Source organism: Macaca mulatta, chromosome 8 (genome assembly GCF_049350105.2).
Source record: "Macaca mulatta isolate MMU2019108-1 chromosome 8, T2T-MMU8v2.0, whole genome shotgun sequence".
Lineage (NCBI taxonomy): Eukaryota > Metazoa > Chordata > Mammalia > Primates > Cercopithecidae > Macaca > Macaca mulatta.
Window position 1 is genome coordinate 77,187,008 of NC_133413.1, and position 27,825 is coordinate 77,214,832.

The 27,825-nt window shown below is 45.7% G+C and overlaps 1 protein-coding gene and 1 non-coding gene across 3 annotated transcripts; one reads left to right on the forward strand and one right to left on the reverse strand.

Moving 5' to 3' along the window:
* Positions 1 to 140: 140 nt before the first annotated feature.
* VXN (vexin) lies at positions 141 to 27,825 on the forward strand. 2 transcript variants are annotated; one of them, NM_001194901.1, is given in 7 exon segments: positions 141 to 658; positions 4,902 to 4,957; positions 12,412 to 12,532; positions 14,674 to 14,827; positions 19,398 to 19,459; positions 22,875 to 22,972; positions 25,223 to 26,426. In NM_001194901.1, coding segments are annotated over 5 exon segments (510 nt in total). In that variant the 5' UTR covers positions 141 to 658; positions 4,902 to 4,957; positions 12,412 to 12,520; the 3' UTR covers positions 25,407 to 26,426.
* On the reverse strand, positions 10,215 to 10,321 carry LOC114680453 (U6 spliceosomal RNA). The gene has a single exon (XR_003732678.1). It is a non-coding gene; the product is annotated as a U6 spliceosomal RNA (small nuclear RNA).

Sequence of the window (27,825 nt, forward strand, 5' to 3'; positions counted from 1 at the left end):
CCTTGTCATGTAGTGGCATGAGGGGAAAACAACTCTGGAGAAATAGTCCTTTTGTTTAAAATAGAAACTTCTAAGGGAGCCAAGTTAGCACATGACTGAATATCCCGTTCTCCTGGAGGGGAGAAAAAAAAAATCCCTTCATTTCTGAAATGAGAAAGGGAATTGCTGGTACCAAAATTCACGTTTCCTTTTTGGTGGAAATTCTCCAGCCAAGCTTGACGCTAACGGAGTAGGCGATTTCACTTCATCGTCACCTCACAAAAGACTTCCAAATTCACTGCGGCAGACACCGCAAAATAAAAATGTTAAATACATCCTAGCTGGGAGGGGATTGAAGCCTCCAGGCTCAATCAAAAGTTTGCAATAATAGGATTCATTTAAAAAAAAAAAAAAAAAAAAAAAAAAAGGACAGATGGGTTTAGAAAATGTTGCAGTGAAGACTGGAACGAGATGAGCTCACAGCACCAGCCTGTCTTTTGTGGACCCGCACAATGATCCCTGAGCCAGACTGGATTAGGATGCCTCGCGACTAGGGGTCCAGAGACAGAGGCCTCCAGTTGCCAGGCACTTCGGGAAGAGAAGGCTGAAATGATGCATCAGATTTACAGCTGCAGTGACGAGAACATAGAAGTTTTCACCACCGTGATTCCTTCCAAGGGTGAGTGAAATTGCCCTTGACCGTTTCCTTAACGTGGCATATTAGGCAGGAGGGGAAGGACAGTCACATGCTGCCTTACTACGGTTTATCCTCAGGTCTCTGGGGTCTGACGGACTCTCTGTTTTGATGGTATTTGATTTTTTGAAGGGGGGAAAGAGGCACAAGGATAAACATCAATCACTGAGAAACAATCCATCAAGGGGAAGGCGAGAGCAGCTAAATACTCCCTGTTTCATTAAATTCAGGACCAGCAGTCCAGTACAACAATGGAAGTGACAGCAAGCAATTGCTGCAGACACAGGTGAAAACAAAATCCCGGGGCAGCTAGATAGAGACTTTCATTTTTTCCAGTGAGCAAGTGGGTTCTGAAATGAGAACAGCTGGCTTAAAAGTATGACTTCTAACTGTGCCATGCAATGTGCGGAGAAATACTCCCGGCGGCTGCTTGAAGTCCAATGAAGCAGAGAGCGCCCTGACCCTGGACTGGCTTCTCCACAGAACCCAGGGCCACCTTGCAAACTTAACCTGCGACTAATGCTGCCAGAGAATGCGACACGAGAATCTTGACTTTATAAGCTCTTGTGGTCCTCAGTGAATGGCGTTAAGGGCTTTGTGTGAGGGTTCTGATGAGTCCAAGTGTCTGGTTCCTGGGCAGTCCCCTCACCCCCTCCTAAGCATGGCCCCCTCTCCTGCCGCCTCTGCTCTTTGCCTGCGCTCCTGTCTTGCCCCCTCCCATCCATCCCCATGACTCAGGCTTAGCCCCTGGTCTCATTGTCAGCCTTGAATGAAGTGGGCTGGGTGTTTGCTGGTGTTGTGAGTCCACATTCAAACAATTCCTTTCTTCCCCTGTGTCAGCCGCCGACAGGGCCATTGCACAGCAGGGGAGGGAGAGATTCCGTTTGGCCACAAAGAGACAGCCTGCAGGACATAAATTAAGCTTTAGACATTTACTGCCAGATCCAGAGAGAGGGAAAAGAGCTGGGAGTCTGCCGCCCACGTGCAGGAGTTGGAATTCCCTCTGGAAACTCTGCAAGTCCAAGTTGACCCTGGGAATCAGTAGTTTCGCTTTTGGGTGGAACTCCTCTTACCCCAGGATGTTCACAGTGCCATTGGTTCTAAGAGGGCACAACTGAAAATAACCTAAGTGTCCATGAAGAGGGGAATGGTTAAAATGTGGTGCCATCATGCTATGGAATACTATACATTGTCAACAGGAATAAACTAGATGTATGCATATGAACATAGGTAGATCTAAGCATAATGCTGACTGCCAAACACGCAGGCTGAAAAATTATATATGTATGATAGCATTTCTGTAAATTTGAAAATATAAACCAATACTGTATATTGTTTATGGATATGTATCTACAGAAAAATACTAAAACATACACCAGAAAGATACAGATAAAATTAGTGATCTCAGTAGCCTTGGGAAGGTTGGAAAGGAGAATTAGGGAAGGGTAGAAAGAGAACCAAAACCTTGCCTCTGATTTTGTGTTTCTTGTATATGAGAAGAAAACAAAGTAGAAGCAAATATGAAAATGTTACATGTGTTTATTTTCTATCATTCATTTCCCTTTACAAAATTTTTAAAGGGAGAAAAAGTGAAAGACCAAGTGGTTAAGGGACTGCTGCCACTTCTGCACTGTTTGACCTTGGGCAAGCTACTTAACCTCTCTGGGCCTGAGTTTCCACTGCTATACATGGGAGAAACAACTTATCTTCCAGGATCATATGGGGAATAAATGAGTATGTATATAAAGCATTTAGAACAGTAGCTGGCATGTAGTTAGCACCATTAAATACATCACTTACAAAGTGATTTCCAATTTTATTTTGTATTTACAATAATCAACATGATCCGTCAAAGATAAATATGTAATCTTATCTTTTTTCCTTGTCATTTTCATTCATGGCCACCTCCTGGTATTAAACAAAGTATTCACTGGTATTCACGGACATTTCACTGCTCAGGAAGCTGTTCTCTAGAAAAGGATTATGGCCATTTTGTATTAGATCATGGATGAATTAAGTCCACCTCTTCTCACTTCGTGCCTGGCCTCACTGGCCTTCTCCAAAGCCTCCAAACAGGGCTCTCCATGAGAGAAGACAGCGCTAGCAGGTCTTGAGTCGCCACTCATGAGAGAGAGTGATAATTCTTCATTACATTCCATATCCCCTAACTGTATAAATAGAGTCGCTTGATTCTATCTAACAAGGGCTCCTCCCTGGTGTGCCGTTTCCCAAAGGCTGCGGGTTAGCCATGCTTAAGGATGTTCAGTAACCAAACCTTCCCCAGTACAACCTCAGCAGTATGGGCAGTGCAGCCTGGTGGTTAGGAGTGTGGGCCTTGTTCCAACATCGACTGTGTGGCCCCTCTATCCCTCAGGCATCCCCATCTGTGCAGGGGAGTTCACAAAGAGTAGCTACCTTGTGAAGTTGCTGTAAAAGAGATAAACAAGCCATCACCCAGGGTAGTGCAACGTGAGCCATCATTACATTTATTGTTTTTGTATTACATCCCTGTTTCCAACACATACATATTGAGTTCAGCCCAATATCTACATACACATTTTTTTAACTGAGCCATCTTAAAACCTCCCCAAAATATGGCAATAGCAAATATTATGTTGCTTCTTAAGTATTTTGAAAGGCACAGACATAGACCAATCCTGTAAGTGAGAACATGTGTGTGGTTTTACTTTCTTGAAAGGATGAGAGCCCTTTAAGGGAAAGATTTCATCAGCACAATTCACAGTAACTACAATAGATAAACGTCGTGGTTTTATGAAAAAGTTGTGCCAGAAGTTATTTCAGTGGATTTAACTCTGGGTGAACAACACCATAGCATTCAAAATAATTCATTTGGGATAAGCAACAATGGGGAAGGGGTGGTGAGGGGAATTGGGGAATAGCAGGAGGAAACGTGGAATGTTCCAGAAAGAGAAATCTTAACAGAATGCTATCATCTGTAGCCATCACCTACTCCTCCCACCTGCCCTCATCTTGCAGAAAAAAGAGGAAAATCATAACTACCTCTGATTCCTGGGAATTCATTCCTCATCAGGTGCTAGACCAAGGATTTTTTAAGGATGAGTTCCTTTAATCTTTGCCATAGCTTTCTGAGGTAGGTGCCATTATGATCCCTGTCTTGAAGGGAGGAAAGTGCGACAGAGAGAGAGAGAGATTGAGAGAGAGAGAGATTTAACCAAGTCGCATAGCTGGTAACTGGCAAAGCATCAAGTTCAGATTCACACCAAGCCAAGGGAGGGAGCCAGGAGCTCTGGCTGCTAACCAGCATTCGTTTCTGCAGGCTTCTCAGGCTTTGCAGAAGATAACAAGGCCAGCACTCGTCTGTCACTCATCTGATATTTGACACGAAGTCATTTCTGTTCTAAGCCGGGCAGGGACATGGTGGGATTTAAGTTGTAGGTGGATCATCCTAGCAGCAACATGGAAAACAGACGCCTGGTGTCTCCATTTTCAACAAAATCCACACCTTTTCCCAACCAAGTAACATTTTTAATGGTTAATTTCTTTAAGTATTTTTATAATTCTGGTAAAATATGCATAACAAAATGTACCATTTTAAAAACTATTTTAAGGGTACAGGTCAGTGGCATTAAGTCTATTCACATTGTTATGCAACCATCACCCCCATCCATCCTATCGCTTCTTCATTATCCCAAACTAAAACTCTGAACCCATTGAACACTAACTCATTCCCCCACTCTTCCAGCCACTGGTAACCACCATCCTACTTTCTGTCTCTACAAATTTGGTTTTTTGTCCTTTTGTTTGTTTTTCTGTCTCTATAAATTTGACTACTCTAGGAACCCCATATCAAGAGGAATCGTAGACTCTGTGACCTTTTGTGTCCGGCTTATTTCACTTAGTGCCATGTGTTCAAGGTTCATCCATGTGTAGCATGTATCAGAATTCCATTCCTTTTCAAGGCTGAGTAATATTCCATCACATATAGACACCATATTTTGTTTATTCATTCATCTGTTGGTGGACATTTGGGTTGTTCCCAAACTTCAGCTCTTGTGAGTAATGCAGCTATGAACTCTGTACTCAAGCCAAGTAACATCTTCGATCGCAATGACCCTGTCTCTTTTTGCCATCTCCTCCTCTATGCCCCTGCCTTGCCAGAGATTCAAGCCTTCTTAGTGTTGTTACTATAGCTATGTCAGCCTCGCTGGTGTTGTCTAAAACCATTTCTTTCTCTCTGTCTTTGCAGTATCCAGTCCAGCCAGAAGAAGAGCCAAAAGCTCTCAACACCTCTTGACCAAGAATGTAAGGAAACTTTAGTTTTGATGCTGTTTGGTTGACTTTCATTTAAAAAGCAATGCCAGGCTTCTTCACTCTCCCTCCCCAGCTCTCAGTGGCCAGGAGGGTTTCAGTGTTCCGTGTGGTGGGTGCTGCACTCTCTGCTCTCCACTTAACCAAAATAATTGACAAATGTCAACCAGACACCGAGTGACCCAGAACTGGACCTCTTATTCTGCCATTTTCTCCAGGCACAGAGAGTAAGCCTTGTTTTATGCACACATTTTTTTTTTCTTGTTTAAACAGAGTCCATGATATGGACATAGCATTCCTGATCTAGGTATTTTCCTATTGTTGGCATTCATAATGTTCCATTTTTTTTTAACTATTATTAATAGCACATCAATGAATGTATTTATATAAAATACTATTCTTTTTTTTTTTTTTTTTTTTTTTTGAGACGGAGTCTCGCTCTGTCACCAGGCTGGAGTGCAGTGGCGCAATCTTGGCTCACTGCTATCTCCGCCGCCTCCAGGGTTCAAGGGATTCCCCTGTCTCAGCCTCCCAAGTAGCTGGGACCACAGGCGCATGTTAGCACACCCGGCTAATTTTTTGTATTTTAGTAGAGACGGGGTTTCACCATGTTGGCCGGAATGGTCTTGCTCTCCTGACCTCATGATCCACCTGCCTTGGCCTCCCAAAGTGCTGGGATTATAGGCATGAACCACTGTACCTGGCCAAAATACTATTCTTTTGGATTAATTCCTCAGAGCATAGGCCTCAAAGTAGAATAAACAGGTAAAAGGATAAGAACAATTTCATCCATCCATCCACTCCTTCATCAAATATTTGCATTCCTACTGTGTGTGACAAACATTGTGCTAGATGTAGAGAATTGTGATTTGCTCAAACTAGTTCTTTTTACAGTTTTGTCACATACTGTCAGGAATTCTGAACAACTGGGGGGTTTCCAGTAGTGCTTGTCCATTTACCACCAACATCACCAGCATTGGCTTTCCTCTTTTTGTATTATGTTTTGCTGCTTTAACATGCGTATGCCTTACTCTAAAATTAGCTTACATGTCTTTAGAGCCTAATAATGCTGTGCAATTCCCATTTTATATATAAATGTCTTTACATAAAAACTGTCAATACATCTTTGTGCTTTAAAGTTGAAACTGAATTGTCTCCTCTTGGTTGTACTGGAGTTTCTATTTCTATGACAATTTTTCCTTTTTTTTTTTTCTTGAGACAGAGTCTTGCTCTGTCGCCCAGGCTGGAGTGCAGTGGCTGGATCTCAGCTCACTGCAAGCTCTGCCTCCTGGGTTCATGCCATTCTCCTGCCTCAGCCTCCCGAGTAGCTGGGACTATAGGCGCCCGCCACCTCACCCGGCTAGTTTTTTTGTCTTTTTATAGTAGAGACGGGGTTTCACCGTGTTAGCCAGGACGGTCTCGATCTCCTGACCTCGTGATCTGCCCGTCTTGGCCTCCCAAAGTGCTGGGATTACAGGCTTGAGCCACCGCGGCCGGTCGACAATTTTTCATAGGATAGCCTTTCAATTTTTGAAGTATCTCAATTTTCAAAAGCCTATTCTCCATTAAAAATGTTTTTTGACTGGGCACTGTGGCTCACACTTATAATCCCAGCATTTTGGGAGGTTGAAGCAGGAGGTTAGCTAGAGCCCAAGAATTCGAGGCCAGCCTGGGCAACATAATGAGACCCCGACTCTACAAAAAAAGTCAAAAAATTATCCAGGCGGCCAGGTGCAGTGGCTCAGGCCTGTAATCCTAGCACTTTGGGATGCCGAGGTGGGCGGATCACCCGAGGTCAGGAGTTCAAGCTCAGCCTGGCCAACATGGAGAAACCCCATCTCTACCAAAAATACAAAAATTAGTTGGGCATGGTGGCGCATACCTGTAATCCCAGCTACTCAGGAGGCTGAGGCAGGAGAATTGCTTGAACCTGAGAGGCAGAGGTTGCAGTGAGCCAAGATCGTGCCACTGCATTCCAGCCTGGGCAACAGAGCAGCTCCATCTCAAAAAAAAAAAAAAAAAAAAAAAAAAAAAAAAAAAAATTAGCCAGGCATGGTGCTATGCTCCTGTTGTCCTAGCTACTTGGGAGGCTGAAATTGAAGGATCATGTGAGCCGGGGAGTTCAAGGCTACAGTAAGCCATGGTCATGCTACTGTACTCCAGCCTGGGCAAACAGTGAGATCCTGCCTCAAAAAAAAAAAAAAAAAATTAATGTTCTTTGAATGAGATGGAGTTTTACTAGCTGTTGTTTGCATATAACATGTACATATACTATACATGTAAATATATACATGTATATAAATGTATTACCTTTTTATATCCAAAAGCAGTATATGCTATATAAAATTTTATACAATACAGTAGTCCCCCCTTATCTGCAGGAAATATGTTCCAAAACCTCTAGTGGATGCCTGAAACCATGGAGAGTACTAAACCCTGTATCACTATGTCCTTTAAATCTAATAACCGGGATGGCTACTAAGTGACTAACAAGTGGAGGTTGTCCACAGAATGGAGACCCTGGACAAAGAGATGATTCATGCCCCAGGAGGGGCCATGTGGATTGGTGTGAGATTTCATCACACTTTTCCAAATGGTGCAAAATTTAAAACCTATGGAATATTTCTGGAATTTTCTGTTTAATATTTTCAGACCCTACTTGACCAAGGGTAACTGAAACCATAGATGAAAGGGGACTACTGTATACTATCAGCAAATCCTGAGAAGCTACAGAAGAGAGGGGTTAGATATGTAGACTTCAGAGTCAGATGGCCTGGGTTTAAATCCCAGTTCTATCCATTTCTAGCTATGCGACCCTGAGCAAGTTGCTTAGCTATTGTGGAACTCAACTTCCTTAGCATTAAAATAAGGATAATAAGAGAACATATCTCAAGAACCATGGAAAGGAGCAAATGATTTTTTTTTCTTCTGCAACAAAAGCCACATTTATTTTTTTTAATTTTTTTCTCATTTTTTGGCAAATGATTTAATGCATATAAAATGTTTAGTCCAGAGCCTGACACATATAAGCATTCAATAAGTATTGGGCATTTTTTTTTTTTTTTTTTTTTTTTTTTTTTTTTTTTGAGACAGGGTCTCACTCTGTCGCCCAGGCTGGAGTGCAATGGCATGGTCTTAGCTCACCACAGTCTTGACCCCTTTGGGCTCAAGTGATCCTCCCTTCTTAGCCTCCCGAGTATCTGGGACTGCAGGCATGGGCCACCACACCCAGCTAATTTTTGTACTTTTAGTAGAGACAGGATTTCACTATGTCACCCAGTCTAGTCTCAATCTCTTGGACTCAAGCAATCTCCCCGCCTCGGCCTCCTCCCAAAGTGCTGAAATTTACAGGTGTAAGCCACAGTGCCCAGCCAGTTTTTTGTTTGTTTGGTTGGTTGGTTTTGGTTTTTTTGTTGTTGTTGTTTTGTTTTGAGACAGAGTCTCACTCTGTTGCCCAGGCTGGAGGGCAGTGGCACCATGTCGGCTCACTGAAACCTCTGTCTCCTGGGTTCAAGCAATTCTTCTGCCTCAGCCTCCTGAGTAGCTGGGATTAGAGGCACCCACCACCATGCCCAGCTATTTTTAAAAATATTTTTAGTAGAGATGGAGTTTCACCACGCTGGCCAGACTGGTCTTGAACTCCTGGCCTCAGGTGATCTGCCCACTTCGGCCTCCCAAAGTGCTGGGATTACAGGCGTGAGCCACTACGCCCTGCCCAGGTTTTTTTTTTTTTTTTTTTAAGTGAAAACTTTCCATATACTAAACTATATTATGCCTTATTATCTGATAATGTACTGCTTTGCAATTTGCTTCTTTCTCTTAATAAATCTTGAATATCTTTCTATGCCAATTCATCCGTATAGCTTTACCTTATTCTTTTTTTATATACACAAACATTTTTAAATCTTTATTTATTATTATTACTATTATTATTTTTGATAGGGTTTTGTCATGTTGCCCAGGCTGGTGTTGAACTCTTGGACTCAAGCAAACCTAGTGTCTCAGCCTCCCAAAGTGCTGAGATTACAGGCCTGACCCACTATGCCTGGCCTACCTCATTCTTTATAGCGGCTGTATAATACAACATTGTATGAATGCGCTATAATTTGTTTTACCCAAACCAAACCTGAAGTTTTCTAGATTCATTATTTAACCAAATTATCAATAAATAGGGCTCCCCATTTTTTTCTATTAAATAATGCCACAACAAATTCTTGAACATATTTTTATGTTCTTAAATGATTCTGAGGATAAATTTATAGATATGAAAATCCTAGGCCAAAGGAGATAAACATTGAAACAATTTTATAGCCATTGACAAATTCCTAGCAATTACGTTTTAAAACAGCTTTTCCAGAACAGCTGAGCCTATACTGTGTGGCATCAATGTTGTTAGTCTTTGACAATCAGATAGGTAAACATATCCTGTTTAATTTGTACTTCTATAATTATTGATGTGATTCTTTGTCTTTTCATAGATGTATTGATCATTTCAACGTTTTTTTCCCTACAGGTTTCTTACTCATGTCTTTTGCCTATATTTCTCTCAGTTATATGCCTTTTCCTTATTTTAGATTTAGGGGGTATGTGCGCAGGTTTTTTACATAAGTATATTGCATGATGCTGAGATTTGGGCTTCTAATGATAGCATCGCCTAAGTAGTGAACATAATACCCAATAGGTAGTGTTTCCACCCTTTCCCCCTTCCCTTTCTCCTCCTTTTTGGAGTTCCCAGTGTCTATTAGTTCCATCTTTGTGTCTGCGTGTACCCAATATTTAGCTCCCACTTAAAAGTGAGAGCATGCAGTATATAGTTTTCAGTTTCTGTGTTATTTTGCTTAGGATAATATCCTCCAGCTGCATTGCATCCATGTTGATGCAAAGGATGTGATTTTTTGTTTGTTTTATTGGGTTTTTTTGTTTTGTTTTTTTGTTTTTGAGAGACAATCTCACTCCGTTGCCCAGGCAGGAGTGCAATGGTGTGATCTCAGCTCACTGCAACCTCCACCTCCTAGGTTCAAGTGATTCTCCTGCCTCAGACTCTGAGTAGCTGGGACTACAGGTGCCCGCCATCATGCCTGGCTAATTTTTTTTGTATTTTTAGTAGAGATGGGGTTTCACCATGTTGGTAAGGCTGGTCCCAAACTCCTGACCTCAAATGATCTGCCCGCCTCGACCTCCCAGAGTGCTGGGATTACAGGTGTGAGCCACCACGCCCAGCCAATTTTGTTCCTTTTTATGGCCGTGTAGTAAAAATATGGAATACTTCATGAATTTGCGTGTTACCCTTGCACAGTGGCCATGGTACTCTTCTCTGTATCATTTCCATTTTAGTGTATGTGTTGCTGAAGCAAGCACTATATGCCTTTTTCGAGAACCTGTTGTATGTTAAGAAAGAGAAGGGTTTCTAATGGATGGAAAATTTGATTGTAGGGAAACTGATTCTGATCCTTCTCATGGTCCCTGAAAATTCAATCCCAAAGTCTAGAAGGAAAATGCTCCCAACTTTCAAGGAGCAGTGGGTGAGGTATTCCCAAAAATTGAAAGAGAAGGAGTTGTCCGTGGGTAATTTGGAGTTTAAGAAAGTTTCACCACAGATCTTTCAGTCTTTTGGTCAAGAAGTTTGGCTCTTGTCTTCCCATATTCAGTCTTCCTCCAGGTGGACAGCGCAGGAGTGCTCTCTGGCCTTTTGCACTTTCCTCTGAATTTCTGATTTCCCCTAACAGTTAGCTTAGCCCAGCCTCTGCTTGTAAAACTCAGCCCCAGTCATACAGACCATTCAAATTAGAAGACAGGCAATGTCTCTTAGTCCACCTCCTTCTTTTGCAGATGGGAAAAGTGAATCCCAAAAAGGAAAGAATTGTCTCTGGTCTCTTGTGTCCCTAACCAACTGATCCTTGGCTTCCCTTTGAGTCTTTGTCTTCTCCAACTTGGTGATCTAAAAGCAATTGTGACTGGTTATCTTGATGAGGAAAATAATGCTTATTTTGCAACTGTACCCATATTTACAACTTCCTATGGCCTCAAATTTGTATTTGTGTCTCTTCTCATCCCTTAGACTACCATGTGGATGGATGTCAGGTTCCTTCTTCTCAAATATCTCTTTCCTCCCCGAGCGATGCTTAATGTCAGCTTTCCTTCCTCTCTCACTCTTCTTGAATTGTATTTCTTCCAAATTGAAGGCAAAGCCTCACACTGTTCCTTCTCTAGACGGTCTCTCCAGTCTTTAATTTGTTTAATTCTTAGACAATTTTATTGACATTTTGATCATCCCGATGCCCACTATCATAGGAGTAGCTCAAGGGGATAAACTTACACAAAGATGTGGGTCAGTTAAGCCTTCTGGCATGGAGCAACGACGATGGAGATTTGTGGCCCCTTCAGAATAAGCAGGCGGTCAGCCATCAGAAAAGATGGATAAATGAGATTGCAAAGGTCACATTCTTCCCAGATTTCAAGCTTGTGAGGAGAAATATTTGTGGGGTTCTCCTGATTTTTTGAAATGCACAGAGTGCCGGGCACGGTGGCTCACACCTATAATCCCAGCACTTTGGGAGGCCGAGGCAGGTAGATCACCTGATATCGGAGTTCGAGCTCAGCCTGACCAACATGGTGAAACCCCGTCTCTACTAAAAATACAAAAATTAGCCGGGCATGGTGGCACGTGCCTGTAGTTCCAGCTACTTGAGAGGCTGAGGCAGGAGAATTGCTTGAACCCGGGAGGCAGAGGTTGCAGTGAGCCGAGATCATGCCACACTGTACTCCAGCCTGGGTGACAGAGTGAGACTCCGTCTCAAAATTAAAAAAAAAAGAAAGAAAGAAAGAAAAAGAAAAGAAATGCACAGAGCAACCAATTGCACTTGCACTTGAAAATTCCTATCTGGATGTAGGCCCTTTCTTTTTTTTTAAAGACAGGGTCTCACTCTGTCCCCCAGGCTGGAATGCAGTGGGATGGTCAGAGCTCACTACAGCCCCAACCTCCTGGGCTCAGGCGATCCTCCCATTTCAGCCTCCCAAGTAGGTGAGACCACAGGCACATGGCACCACACCCAGCTCATTTTTGTGTTTTTTTTTTTTTTGTAGAGACAGGGTTTTGCCATGTTGCCCAGGTCTTGAACCCCTGGGCTCAAGCCATCTGCCACCTCATCCTCCCAAAGTGCTGGGATTACAGGCATGAGCCACTGCGCCCAGCCTGAATGTAGGCACTTCTATGGGTTTACCAAGAACACGCACTTAGGAGGCATGAAACCATGGTTCTCATCCTGGCTCTGTCCCTTACAGTTCTGTGGTCTTGAGGAAGACACATGGCCTCTCTTGGCCTCAGTTTCCCTATGTATAAAATTAGGCTAGAATTGGGCTAGAACATTTCTGTGGATCCCCTCAGCCCCAAAGCATTGTGATTCTCTATTATCTCGGTCTTCTTGACTGTCTTTCTAACTGCCTATCAGCAATCTAGGCAACAAATAAGCAGAAGTGTGAATCAAAGATGTCAGCGGATGGGATCCTGAGGCTTGTGTGTTAGCTCGTGTCTTCTGCTTTTCCTACCTTGACCTCTCTATGACCAGCAAGGGAGTATTACTTTATTGTGGTAACGCTTGTTACTCTAGTACATTCCCCGACTTCAGCTGACAGTTTGCTGGCCGAAAAAAGGAAACTTTCAGCATTCAACCCTTATCTCTCCTCCTCCCTGCTCATTAACATCCCATACCACCATCCTAATTCTCTAATCTTGCTCCTAAACTCAGGATGCTAAAAAGCCTCCTCTCAGACCAGTGTGTTCTAAGACCACCAGCAGCAAACTCAGACTGTGTCCTATAGACCAGAAAATAAACCAGGCTGCCAGGAGCCTTTCAGGAGGCCACATGCATCCATTTAGCTGTCTGTTTCCTGGGACGGGCCTAACCCACTGAGCTGCAGCCATCTCAGAGCCTCTGTTATTGTGGAAAATGAGAACCAAGTATCAGGCCCAGCTAAGAAACAGGAAGGCTCAGAGCTGGGCCCTTCTCCTCTTTCCTTTCCTGCTACTGGCATGCTTTGGTGGGCTGGAGGAGGCACGTCCCCAGTCGCAACCTGGGAAATAGCTGGCCTCCTTGCCAGCCCCAGGAAACCTCCTACATCCATCTGGCTGCTGGGCTGAGCAGCTAATGTCACTCCACTCTCTCCCTCCCCATTCTCCCTCCCCACCATGCAGAGAAGAGATGGGGAGGTGGTGGTTCTTGTTCCTGAAAGCGAACATTTGTCTCCCTTTCAGAGGAGGAAATGTTGGAAGGCAGCGGCAGTCTTCCTGTGGACTCCAGGCTTCACATCCTGCCTTACTTCCTCCTTCTACAAAGTGGGTCTGAGAACTCCGCAGCAGTCCTCACTCCTCCTCTCTGAGAGCAATGCTGAGAGAATGAAAATAAAATCAGGAACAGCTGTGATGAAAGGGCTGCCCACCCCCCCACCCCCAGAATGAATGACCCAGTGTCCTGCCTATATATAAATATTCAGGATCAGAGCCCAAACTACCAAGATTCCCCTTCACGACTCTCCATAGTAAGATAAAATGGCTACTATTTGTCTCAAGTTTTTACACTTAAATTATCTCAATGATTTAAGTATTTTTATTACATTCTTTTCCAAAAAAAAAAAAATACCGGCCGGGCATGGTGGCTCACGCCTGTAATCCCAACACTTTGGGAGGCCGAGGCAGGCAGATCATGAGGTCAGGAGATCGAGATCATCCTGGCTAACACAGTGAAACCCCGTCTCCACTAAAAATATAAAAAATTAGCCAGGCGTGGTGGCAGGCACCTGTAGTCCCAGCTACTCGGGAGGCTGAGGCAGGAGAATGGTGTGAACCTGGGAGGCGGAGCTAGCAATGAGCTGAGATCACACCACTGCACTCCAGACTGGGTGACAGAGTGAGACTCCACCTCAAAAAAAAAAAAAAAAAAAAAAGTAAGGCCCATTTTGGTGGACTCTAACAGAGTAACTTCCCAATATAACTACTCAGCAGGTGGTGATGACTGAAAACATTTTAGCTTTGGGCCCTTTGTTCTGGCTTATCAAGATTTCCGTGCACAGAACCACACCCAGTGGAAATTCATCTCCCAGCTCCACCCTGACCCAGGCACTCTGGTCTGGGAAGTGGGGGCGCGGGTAGGAGAGCACCCCGTGTCCCCTGCTCCATTTTGCCAGCAGCTTCTTTCTTTTTAAAAACCTGAGACTAAGTTGGGCCTGAGCCCTCTCCCTAGGTCTTCGCTCTGCTAGAGCATCCAAAAAGTTGTCCTCTGCATGAACAAGGGTGTTGTCCACTCAGCTACAAAGACTGTAAGACCTCGCTCTCCAGAACTGCCCTCGTTTCAAGGCCTGTCCTATTGTCAAAACATGTCAGGCGACGGGGCAGCTGACCTGCCCAGATCTCTGGCCTGATGGCCCAGGCTCCTAACTCTGTGAAGGGCTTGCTGTTGAGGAACACCCCTGCCCCCTCCAGAACCCTCATTTGCTTGCACCATGGCACCATTTGGCAGTCTGAAGTCAAATAAAGCAGCCACTTCTGGCCGGTTTCCTGCCCAGGTTTTGTCGCTGCCACTAGAATTCGCTGGAGTCAGGAAGGATCAAGAAACTTGCTCGACGCGAGCTCCATCTGCAAAGCTCCCGCCCTGGGGACCGTGGGTCCCGAGGCCCGAGCAGAGGAGTGGGCTAACCGCACTTCCCCCGCCCGGCAGGTGGTGATCGAGTCGGACCTGTACACGCACCAGCCCCTGGAGCTGCTGCCCCACCGCGGAGACCGCAGGGACCCGGGCGACGGCCGCAGGTTCGGGAGGCTCCAGACCGCACGGCCGCCCACAGCCCACCCCACCAAAACCTCTGCCAGACCCGGTACGTGAGTCCCGGCCCCAGCTTCCCGCACCTCCCTGGGCGCAGGGACCCACTCAAAGCCACCCACACGCCCAGGTCAGGGCAGCGTTGGCGGTGGCTGCGGCCTCAGTCGCGCCAGGTGACCAAGCACCTGTGCTTTCCCAAGTAAATGCTGTTTCCACCACAAAAGCACCTGCTGTCAGGCCTTACCTTAGCCCCACACATCTTCTACCTATAAACAATCACTCCTAGGTGTACGTAATGAGTAAATACTTTTTTTCTTTTTTTTTTTTTTTTTTTCGTTTGAGACAGGGTCTCACTGTGTTGCCCAGGCTCAGGTACAGTGGCAGCAATCACAGCTAACTGCCCTGGGCTCAAGCCTTCCTCCCGCCTCAGCCTCCCTGGGACTACAGGTGCACAGCCACCATGCCCAACTAATTTTTTTTATCTTTAAAAGACAGGGTCTTGCTATATTGCCCAGGCTGGTCTCGAACTCCTGAATGCAAGTGATCCACTGGCTAAGGCCTCCCAAAGTGCTGGGATTATAAGCATGACCCACTGAGATGGGCCCTTATCTACCATCTTGCTCCACAGGAGGTGCTACTGTATTCTAGAGATAGTGTAAATCAGAATGCTCTGGGGTAGAGAAAATCATGACCCATGAAGCAAAGGAGGCTCACATAATTTATTTAACACACACACACACAGAGAGAGAGAGAGAATGTGTGTGTGTGTGTGTGTTAAATTGTACAGGCTCTTCATAAACTGCCATCATAAAATCTTACCATTCTAAATTTGAATGACCCAAACAACAATCTATAACAAGAATGTAGGAGTAAGTTTGTCTTGAAAACTGGAAACATTATAGTTTTACCTTAGATACTATTTTTTTTTTAATGGCTTCCACCCCAAGCAGCTAACCAGGAATCTGCCTTTAGCCCACCCAAGTCTATGATGGTATTTTGCCTTTAATTGCTGGTTTAGGTTATTTCCGTTATGCCCACAACCTAAAGTTATTCATATTTTAACTCCAAAAATACACAATAGAAAGTCCAGGGTGTCCTTCGGAAAGCCTTTGGGCGTTGGCAATTTTGTATATTACAAGAACTGAAATAAGACTCTACTGAGTATAGTCCCTTCCATCTTTGAGTTTTCCCTTTGTAGATGCTAGACCAGGCCACCAAGATTTCTTTGATTGCTAAGAACCTAATCCTGCTCCTCTGATCCTTTGCATAAGAACTTATACATCAAGCTATATTCTCTATTAAGTGGTTACATACACGTATATGTATGCAGAGTTTGAAAGCATTAGGAAAACCACAATCTGCCTTGCAAATTAAGACGAGATAGATTTTTTCTCTGTGTCTATATATAGGTGGGTGGGTGGGTGGGTGGGTGCATGTGTGTGTGGAAAGAAGAAGAGACAGAATATTTATCTTTTCTATAAAATCATAAAGTGAGTTTAGAGCCATGCTTCTCAAGTTTTAATATGCAAAAGAATCACCTAGGAATCTTGTTTTTATGCAGATTCAAATATAGTAGGACTGGGTAGGCCCCAAGATTTTATGTTTCTAACAAGCTTCCAGATGCTGCTGCTCTGGGCACAACATATTGAGCAGCAAGGATTTAGAGATGATCTAATGCATGGTTCTCAAAGTGGAGTCCCAGGAGCAGCAGCAGCAGTCCCTGGAAAATTGTTGGAAATGCAAATTTTATGGAATTAGAAACTCCAGGTTTAGGGCACATTAATCTGTGTTTTAACAACCCTCTCCCCACCACCCTTCACTGCCCCCACCCCACGTGATTCTAATGCACCCTGAACGTAGAGAGCCTCTGATTTACTGCAATTGCCCCTCTGCCAATTTCCAGAAGAAACTGAAACCATAGAAACTGTTTGACCTACCCAAGGTCGAACTGCTTGTAAGCAACAGAGCCAAGATAAATCTCAGGTCTTTTGATTCCCTAGCTAGTGCCTCTTCCTCACAGGGAATGTCTTTCCAACTGTTTAGTTTTAGGGATCACTTTCATTCCTTTCTAAGTAGTTTGTGGAAGCTTGAGCTGCCTGAGTCAGTCTTTTATTCTAAAAGACAAGAGCAATAAGTTATGATATGGAGAGAATCTGCCCAGCACGTGACAGTCAGCTCATGCAGGAAATATGCCAGTGAGGTTTCAAAAAAAAAAAGAGAGAGAGAGAGAGAGAGACTGGGCTGGGGATTGGTTCAATTCCTTCACCTCCTCCAATCTGATAGATTCCAGAGTGGGTGGGAGGGAGGGAATGTTTCTGAGTCAAAGCCAGACCATCCTCCTGTCAAGAAAGGTGCCTGTCTCCAGGGAGCTCAGATTTTGGAACTGCTTTTTTCCTGAGCCATAGACGGCACCTGGACGCAGTAGCTGTCTCACCTGGGAGAAAGATGCTCCGGGGAATCTTGGGAATTGTAGGAACTCTGAATGCAGAGACCTGACTGAGAAACTCTCAGGTGCCTGGAAATGGGGCAGTCCCCAGGCCTGGGCCTGGGAGAATTAGCTGCCTCCAGGACTTTTTCTGAGATGTCCTCAGGCACCTCAGAACCAACTTGTTCAAGCCTTTCCTCCCTTCTCAGTGGGGGCTATTATCCTTCATCCCAGCAAGTCCCCAGGATGTTTTCCCTAATGCCACCTTGTCCTCCCCACCCCTTCGACATGAAACACTGACAGCATCAACTCCTAGGTATTTCTCTCCTAGCCCTCTTGAAACCTACCTCGAGCTACCCTGGCTCCCCCTCCCTTCATCTCCACTGTGTAGAGAACATCATCAGTGAAGGGCCCAGCCTCCAGCCCCTCCCACCAGGCTACCAGAGAGGTCCACTTGAGAGCAGAAATCTGCCCCTGTGCGCCCTCAGCTTTAAGTACTGTGTCCGCTCCTGGCCTCTGCCCTCCAGACCACACTGACGTCTCCAAGGCTACCTCCTATGACACCCCTGTCCTCACCGTTCTATCACGTAGAACAGCCCTGAGCCGTGGAGTAGTTCTGTGACAGCTCCATGATATCCTGCTTCCCAGGACTTTCCCTGACACTGTTCTCTCTGCAGATTGCCTTCCCTGTGTCTCTCCACCTCGCAAATTCCGCTTTCTCCTAGCCAGGGTAGAGGGTCCCTCAGTCAAGCCTCCTTAACCCTGAAAGACCACCCAAAGTCAGTTCGCTACTCCCTAAATCACACTTACCTGGCTTTATCATAACTGTTATGTATCTCTAAAGCCTCGTTTCCTTGACTGGAAAGTACAGACTAGTCCAGACCAGCCTGAGCAACATGGCGAAACCCTATCTCCACAAACAAAAATTAGCCAGGCGTGGTGGTGTGCACCTGTGGTCCCAGCTACTCCGGAAGCTGAGGTAGGAGAATTGATTGAGCCCAGGAAGTCAAGGCTGCAGTGAGCTAGAGATTGCGCATGCCACTGCACTCCAGCCTGGATGACAGAGTGAGACCCTGTCTCAAAAGAAAAGAAAAGAAAGGCTGTGGTGAGGATTAAATGAGATAATACTTTTACGGTTTATGTTCAGCACAGTGCCTGGTGTACAGACAAAAATGTGAGCTGCTATTATTATTAGTTGTGCCAGGGCTCCATTCATTATAGTTTAATCTTGGTAGTCTTATAATACTTGATTTCATTTGCATTAAGGTATTTTCTTGTGGGAGGGGAGTTATTTCTAGATTCTGTAGTACAGTCAGATGGGGCTTGTCCTGGGACACCTGCCCCAGAGAGACCTGTGCTGAAAGCCAGCTTTCCCCTATGTTTTGTCAGCTACCTCAGCTCAACACCTGAATCCTCAGAAGCTTCAGGGCAAAACCTACTCAGAATTAGGTTGGGGCAGCAGGAATAAAGGCATTAGAAGGTTCTCCAAGGTTCTCCACCCATACCTCTCGTAAAGCCAGCGTCCCACGATTCTGATCTGATACACTCCGGTCCTTCCATATTATGCGGCTGCACTTCCTTCCCAGCACGCGCGTGAAGTGTTCTCTGCCCATTTTCAGAGGGGCATCCAGAGCACCGTGTTAAATAACTGATCCCAGCGATAAAGACTTAACTCTGAGAACCTCTTTAACGTCTTGTGATCTGAGGCCTTGGGAAGGAAGGGAGAGCTGAAGGCACATTCTGAGCACCTACTGCATGCAGACATAGTGCTAAATAATCCACACGTGTGATCTTATTTTTAAATAGACTTTAATTGTACAGCAGTTTTAGGTATACAGCAAAACTGAGCTGAAGGTAGAGGTTTCCCATATACCTCCTGCCCCCACACACAAGCACAGCCTCCCCACACACACAAGCACAGCCTCTACCCATCAACAGCCTCCACCAGAGGGATATGTTTGTTATAGTTAATGAACATACATAGACACACTGATCTTATTTAGGCCTTAGTTCCAGCTCCCCTAGAAGAGTGACAGTTGCCTCATGGCCTGACCCTCCTGCCTGGTTTTGCTGCTTGGTACAAAGGCCTTTAGGAATTCCCTGCCATGGCTGATTGGCTAACAAGGTAATTGATGCAGAGCCAGGGGGAGGCAGAACACAGAGTACCACTGAGTAATATCTCCTCTGTTCAATGTTACAGTGGGGATTTCTGAACCCAAAACATCAAATCTGTGTGGGAATCGAGCATATGGAAAATCTCTGGTAAGTAGAATAAGCCTGCTTAGTTGTATCTGTTGTGCATTAAGCTTCTGGTCATGTCTAATTCTCTTGTGCCATGAAGAGAGACTCAGTGTTCTTTGTTCCAGGCCTGAGGATTATTAGAAAAGCATAACTGGCTGTTCTTTGCTCCTAAAAGCTCTCAGTTGGCTCTAATTTTTGCCCTTGTGGAACATCCCTGGCTGCTTCTCTCTTTCTTGTAAGAAATTCAGGTCTTAGGCAAACAAAAGAAGTTATTATCCAATAGACATCTTACACATGGTGGGGGTGGGGGTGGGATGGGCTGGTTTCTATCACAGGACCCTGCCAGGTAGAAATTCCTGCCTGACTAATTCCCAAGCACAGTCACAGGGGAAAAGAGATATGAGGTTCTCACGCGCTATGAAACACCAGACACCACTGTCTTAGTTAGCACAGGCTGCTGTAAGAAAATACCATAGACTGGATGGCTAAAACAACAACTGCTCACAGTTCAGGAGGCTGGGAAGTCCAAGATCAAGATGCCAGCAGATTCAGTATCTGGTGAGGGCTTTCTTTCTGGCTTGCAGATGGCCACCTTCTCACTGTGGGTTCACATGGCCTTCCCTCTGTGCATGTGGGGAGAGGGAGATCCCTGACATCTCTTCCTTTTCTTATAAGGGCACTGATCCTATCATAGGATCTCTACCTTCACGACCTCATCTAAACCTAATCACCTCCCAAAGCCCCTGCTCACAATACCGTCACATCCAGGACTAGGGCTTCAACACCTTGTGGGGAGGTCCGGGACAAGCATTACCCACTCAGACTGGTCTGAGTCAGGCCAAAATGACCAAGCTTTTATGTTCCCTTCTCACTCCATCAAGGCATGTGGGCTGTACCAGGAAGGGTGTGACCTTGACAAGGTGGCCCTCTACAGCCAAGCCCACCTGAAGGAATTAAGAGCTTTCTGCTACCCACCCTGCTGTCCTCCCTCCCACAGCTGGGCAGCTGTCCTTCCTTGAAGGAGATGGAGTGGCACATCTCCAGGCCTATCAGTACATCTCTCTCATCTCTAGGCGTGAATGTTGGGTTCCCTCTTGGTTAGCAGAGTCAGCAGTGCCTGGAAGTGAGGTCAGCTCAGGCATCCTAGACTTTTTGAATATCCGCTCTCAAGATCCGTAGGTGGTGCAATGTGAGAAGCAGAAGAGACCCAAGTTATTGTGCCAGGCCCTCATCGTCACAAACAAATTGGACAGAGATTGCTTCGCTCCTGGTCTGGGCAGGAGACCTAATCCAGGGAATCTCATTTAGGTTATTGCTATTCTAGGAAAACCACACACAGGGCTGTTTGCTCTTCCCAACCTGGTACTCAGGGGAAACCAGGAGGTCTGGGCGGTTGATGTCGAGGGAAGATTATCAGGCTGTGACAGTTCCAACAGCTGCCCTCGCCTGAGCCAGAGAAAAAGCAAGGTCAAGAGGAGGCAGGTAGCCATGATCTTGGGCTGACTGGCCCCAGCCCTTAAGCTGGCCTCAGACAGTGTCCTTGGCAGAGAGGCAGTGACAGCAGGAGTCCAGAGGAAGCTGGGAGGGTATAGGGTGGTGATGGGGATATAGTTACAAAGGGAGAGAATAACAACGAAGAGGAAGAGGCCAGGCACAGTGGCTCACACCTGTAATCCCAGCACTTTGGGAGGCGGAGGCAGGTCGTCACCTGAGATCAAGAGTTTGAGACCAGCCTGGCCAACATGGCGAAACCCTATCTCTACTAAAAATACAAAAATTAGCCAGGCGTGGTGAGCCATGCCTGTAATCGCAGCTACTTGGGGGGCTGAGGCAGGAGAATCACTTGAACCTGGGAGGCAGAGTTGGCAGTGAGCCAAAATCTGCCACTGCACTCCAGCCTGGACAACATGAGCGAAACTCAGTTTCAAAAATAAAAAAAGAATGAAGAGGAAGAGGAGGCAGCACAACAGACCCTTCCTCGGGCCTGGAGATAGTTGGGGCTGGGGTCCCACAGCTTATCAGAGATCCGTGACCTCAGCATGGAGAGCAATCCAGGGCTCACACAGCTAAATCCCAGTCAGTGCTGAAGTGTGCTGGGTGAGACTGGCCTAAGGACAGGGGAAAAGAGTGGGAACAAGGCCTTTCACCCAGAGATGAGGGGTGTGGGAGTTCACCGGCCCATGGCTTAACGGGAAGGAAGCGTTCAGATGGACACCAGGTGGCAGCAGCTCTGCCCACAGTCAGCCAGCTTGGGGCGGGAGGAGGGATGAAGAAAGTGCCCTTGACCGGGCGGGAGGAGGGATGAAGAAAGTGCCCTTGACCGGGAATTTCCCAGCGATTTTAGGAATGTGGTGACTTGAAGCCTTGGATAGGGCTTAGGGGGAAGAACACAGCACAGAGTGTGTCTATTGTCCAAGCGGCCTCTGGACTTAGCCCTAGTTAGGCCACTGGTTAATTTTCCGTTAACTCTCTATGTTCCTGAGTACTTGTCCACTCTTTGGGACGGGTGAGGAGGGCTGCCAAGTGGTCCAGTCCCAGACCCTGCTACTCACATAGACACTCAGTGCTGTGGGGATCTGAGGACAGAGAAAGATCACCGTGGGCCACCAGCCTCAGGGAAGGCTTCCTGAAGGAAGCAGCCTTGAAGGGGAGACAGATGAGGCCTAGAGCCAGAGGGTGAAGGAGGAGGTGCTGCTGTGTGAGCATCAGAGAAGGGAGCATCCGCTGCTGGCAGTGGAGCTACTGACACACACAGGGACCAATGGGAGGCCGAGCTGCATAGATGAGGACGTCCTGTGCTGAGGAGCCTGGAGGAACAGCTGCAGAGTCAATCTGCCCTGCAAGGTGGTTGGGCGGGGGTGGGGGTGACTTATGCTTCTAGAGCCCAAGGAGGGGCATGAGGAATGTGGTAGATCTGCTCGGAAGCAAGGAGGTCCGAGGTCACTGTCGCTTGAAGGCTGCAGCAGAGGAAACGGAGAGGCTGGGCTGGCCCTACCCTACGCAGCCTAATCAAAGCAAGAATCTGCAGAATTTAGTAACAAATTGGACACCAGTGATGATGGAAGTGTGAGGGTGGCAGTTGCCACATAAGACTGAGCTGCGCTGTCTCCAGTTTCTTCTTTCTCTCTCCTGAGTTTCTCTAGGTCAGTGGCTCAAAGTGGAGTCCCAGGACTAGCAGCACCAGCAGCATCTGGGGAATTGTTAGCAATGCAGATTCTCAGGCCCACAGCAGACCCACGGACTCGGAAGCTGGGGTGGTGGGGCCCGGCACTGTTTATCAAGCCCTCCCAGGCAGTCCCACACCTGCTGAATGATGAGGACTATGCCCGGGCGGTGGTGGTTCCATTCAGTCATCCCCACTTGCAGACGGCCTCAGTCAGGGCCAGAGTGGGAAGGCAGATGCATCCTCACACTCCCTCCCGCTTCCTCATGGCAGATTCCGCCAGTGCCCCGGATCTCAGTGAAAACTCCGACCTCTGCCTCGTTGGAGGCGACAGTCATGGGCACAGAGAAGGGAGCTGTTCTGATGAGAGGGTAAGTGCTGCATCTCTGGCCCCACCGCCTGTGGCCTCCCACTGTCCTGATCCTTCCTTCCCCAGAAGAGCACCAGGCCGCCTGGCTGACAGACCCTGGAGAGGCTGACACAAACCCATGCCAGCTGCAAGTTACCTTTTAATGAGGCCAATAATCCTGGGTCTCTGCAGTGCCTCATCAACTGTTTCCGTAGGATTAAATGGGAGAGTTTTTCATGGTTTCCACTTCATTAACGCCACTCTTTAGGCTTGGAGAAGTCATTTGGGAGGTTTTTTGGTTAATTAGATGAATGTAATCACGAGCCATATTCAGAACCTCCCATAAGCATGTGGGCATCAGAAATGTCTCATGAGTAAGTTCAGGGTCCCCTGCCCACCAGTTAAGAAGTGTGTCAAGTACAGAGGTTTCAAACCACACTTGCAACTGCAGTGTGACTACTCGCTTTCATCCAGAACCGGCAGCTAGGGAGGCAGGAGTGGATAACCCCAACACCCCTCAGTGACACTGCCTTCTGCCTTGCACCAAGACAGTGAGTCTTCAACTCGATTCAGCACATACCTGTATGCCCCGGACTACGTCCCCCACAATACAGGCATTTCAGGGTGGCGAAGGGTTAGGTTCTTTTCTCAGATCTGCTTTCTAGGCTGGAACTGCCACCGACCCACCATGACTTCAGGCAAGTTATTCAGCCTTCCTGTCCCCATCCGTTCAAAAACAAAAGCGTAAAACAGGAATCACAGGGAGTACCCATCTTAGGGGGTTGTGGTGAGAATTAATTTTTTGGTTTTTGTTTTGTTTTGTTTTGTTTTGAGAGGGAGTCTCGCTCTGTCGCCAGGCTGGAGTGCAGTGGCGCAATTTTGGCTCACTGCAACCTCCACCTCCGGTATTCAAGCAATTCTCCAGCCTCGGCCTCCCAAGCAGCTGGGACTACAGATGGCCACCACCATGCCCAGACAATTTTTGTATTTTTAGTAGAGATGGGTTTTCGCCACGTTGGCCAGGCTGGTCTCAAACTCCTGACCTCAAGTGATCCACCTGCCTTGATCTCTCAAAGTGCTGGAATTACAGGCATGAGCCTCCGCACCCGGCCTGAGAATTGAAAGAAATAATGTGTGGAGAGCTTAGTACAAGCTGTTGTCAACATGTTTCAGGAAATTCATCTAGTAGTTGGGAAGCCATGCACCTGGGAACATGTTGGATGCACGCAGGTGGGGCTGCAGACTACACCGTCAGCCTGAGCACTGCACACTTTGAAAGCAATGGGAGGTCAGAGCAAGAACAGGCTAGTGAGGAGCACTTCTGAGTGACAGAAGGTTGGCTAGAAAGAATTATAAAAACCAAGTCATGTGTCACTCAATGTATGGGGACTTAACTGGAGAAAACAAAAAATTTTTTTCTTTGATTCTATTATATCCAATAAATATCCAAAAAGATTGGATCATATTTATTTTATCTTAATGAGGTACAATATTTAAGTGGCAACGACTGTTGCTGACTGCTGGTGTAAACAAGCAAAAACTTCACTGTGCGGTGACAGAGGCCACCCTTTCAGTCCACATGGCTGCATTGCAAAGGGTTCTAAATGGCTCCCTTCTCTCTAAACTCAATCATTGTCATTTCAAGTTGTTCCTGGACCCTGGTTGCAGAAAAGAAAAGTAAGGCCACCATTTCTTTCACCTAAGGGGAGAAGGGTGTAGGGAATGAACACATGTTGAGGCCCACAGTGTGCCAGATGCTTCACTCTCTCATTTTCCTCCTCCAAAAAGCCCCTTGAGTTAGATGAGATTATCCCCATTTTGCACATGAAGAAATTGAGGCTGGTAAAGGTTAAGTGGCTTGCCTGAGGTCACACAGCAGATGGGAAGCAGGAACCCATCCCAGACTTCATGCTTTTTCAATAGCTGCTGCTTGGGGACCTGTCCTTTCCAGCAAGTTTGTTCACATAGAGGCTGGAGAGGTAGGGATGCAGAGCCTTTGGCAAGACCAGACCCAGAGCAGGGGGACAGGAGCAGAACTTGAAATCCTTGAACCAGCGTGTCCAGGGCCACCTCCTCCATTCACACCATGGGAAGCTTTCCCCAGGGGAAGCCGTTCCTGTGAGGGTCCCTACAGTGACCTTACAGCTATGTGGATCCTGGTCACAGAGGAGGAGCAGAGGAGATAGAGCTCTGGCCACTCTTCTCTAGGGCAAAAATGAAGTCTGGCTTGTGAGCGGACCACCCTCCCCACCCACTCCTGGCTTTTCTTTAGATCCAGACATCTCAAGAAGATGACTGAGGAGTATCCAGCCCTTCCCCAAGGAGTGGAAGCCTCTCTACCACTGACGGGCAGTGCTTCCTGCGGGGTCCCCGGCATCCTCCGGAAAATGTGGACAAGGCACAAGAAGAAGTCTGAATATGTGGGAGCCACCAACAGCGCCTTTGAGGCCGACTAAAGGTGACCCTCTTCAGGTGCCCTGTTTTGGCCGAGGTTCCCTGAACAAGAGGAAAACACTTCAGGATTGGAACTGAGCCACACACACCTCTGCTAGTAGCTGGTCCAAACCCATTATCCTCCCTCACTCATTGACCACCCTGAGATAGAGCACAGGAAAGAAATGTCCCTCGAAGGCAAAATATAAAACTGTCCCTTCTTAGAACTGCTAAAGCCATTGGTCTGAAAGTGACTTTGGGAGGTCATAAAGTTTGTATCTCTATCTTTAAGCAAAAAATTAAACTTTCTCAGCTCATTTTAAAGACCTCCAAGGAAGGAAAAAAGCAATTCCTCTGTCTTCCTTGTGAGTTGCTCTAAAGTGTGTGATTTTCTAGTGTAAATTGACTTTGAGGCACTTGTAAACACAATGGTTCTTACTGTTTCCATTACTGCATTTACTTCACCTTGACAAGGTACAAGTTTCAAGGACAAAGCACTATATATTAAGTTAGTAGTTCTAATATCCACTTGAGAGTATATTCAAGGTTGATTTTCATGGCCATTTGGCATGATTGCATGAACTCTCTATTCTTTTATGTGCAGTTTTTCTATAGAAAAACATTAAAAGTTAAATGTTGACTGCTAATGTTTTCTGAAGTGGCATAGTCTAGTAGAATCAATAATCCCTTGCTTTGGTATAATAATTTGAACTTTTGAAAGTGCTTTCTCATCCATTATCTCTTATCTTCACAAAACCCCTGTGGAAGAAAGCACAATTATTCCCAATCTGCAGAGGGGGAAATGGAGGCCTTTGGAGGTTACGGGACCAGATACCAGATAGTGGAACCAGACACCAGGTCCTCAACTTCTCTCCAGGGGACTACCTGCTTTGCCTACTCTCTAGCAACTGATTTGGGGAAATTTTAAAATGGTGAGAGAGTGTGTCTCTGGGGGCAACCATTGAAGGGAAGACTGATAATGTTGGAACAAGTAAGGGATTTGAATGAAATACATTATTATATCTTATATGTTAGCTTGAACCAGAAAAAGTTGCCATTTTTGTAGGTCAAAAACAAGCATCAATTTCATATGGTTCAACCTCATATATGATACTATGCTTTTGTTCTATCAATGAAAATGTCATCATCAATTCCATTGTCAACATTAGTAGCCTTAAAACTATAACATAATAATAATGATGATAATGATAATTATAGCTATCATCTATTAAATGCCTACTATGTTTCAGGCATGATACTAGGCAATTTACATGTATCATCCTAATCTTTCTAACAATTCTATTAGGTGGCCCTATCCATTTAATGGATGCCAATTCAAAGGAGTTAAATGATTAGACTAAGGCACCTAACTCATGTGAGTGTCAGGCTTCGATGCCTGTGTTACAGCTACTCCTTCACACAAAATAGTTCAGAACATAGAGAAGGACCAAGGTTAATAAATGATTTTCATCCCAAACACTAAACATGATTGATGGGTAGAGGCTGCCCGAAGTGCTGTGTAGAGATGGAATCTGAGATAGAAGAATGCAGTGGTCAATTAGTAATGCTTGCCCATGGAGGGATTAGTTGACACATGCCTTGTATATTTGTCATCTGTGGCCTAAACTCTGCCCCCAAAGGTTTGTTTTCTAATTCTGAGGTTTAAATTAATCTAGCTCACTTAATGAAACCAGAGATCCTATGGTAAATTCAGCCTAAGACAGTGCTGGAAATTGCCATATGTTGGTACAAAGAAGTGTTTGGCCACATTACAGGTCTCAGACTCAACTGCTATGTGTGACTGCTGCTCTGTGCCTATGCATGCTTTTTTGCTGAGTTCCCTGTTTCCATATCTCCAGGTGAACCATAAGAATGCAGAGGGTGGCTGAGAAGCCTGGGCTTCTGGGATTCCACCTTGCATTCTCTGCTCTTCAACCATTGTTTTAGACTCTGAACACCTGATCCTCATACCTGAACGTGATTTGGAGACTTGGGCATCAAGTGCTCTTTTAAGAAGGGGCTGTCCCAAAGGACTGTTCAATAATCTTATTCAATAGAGATGTTGGAGTCCAGAACCAAGTTAGGGAGCAAACCAGTAACCTATGCTGGTCGTAACAGAGGATCCTACAATGATGTTTGTTTTTAAGACAGGATCTTGCTATGTTGCCCAGACTGGTCTCAAACTCCTGGGTTCAAGGCATCCATCCTCCCACCTCAGTCTCCTGAAAGCTGAGATGACAGGTACATGCCACCACACCTAGCTCCTTACAACCATTTATTTTAATTTATTTCATTTATAACTGATATCTTTCATTTGTATGTGGCAGCTAGAGATTTATATAGGATGGAAGTAATTTATTTTTAATTTAAATATTTCATGTTGAACTGTTTGCCTTGTATAGAACATTTTATTTGGCCAATTCAAATAAAAATAAAATCTGC

Coding starts and splice junctions, on each gene's coding strand:
- VXN (XM_001094918.5), top strand. CDS start 589: ATGATGCATCAGATTTACAGCTGCAGTGACGAGAACATAGAAGTTTTC. Junction 659..4,901: donor CACCGTGATTCCTTCCAAGG/GTGAGTGAAATT, acceptor CTGTCTTTGCAG/TATCCAGTCCAGCCAGAAGA. Junction 14,828..19,397: donor CAAAACCTCTGCCAGACCCG/GTACGTGAGTCC, acceptor TCAATGTTACAG/TGGGGATTTCTGAACCCAAA.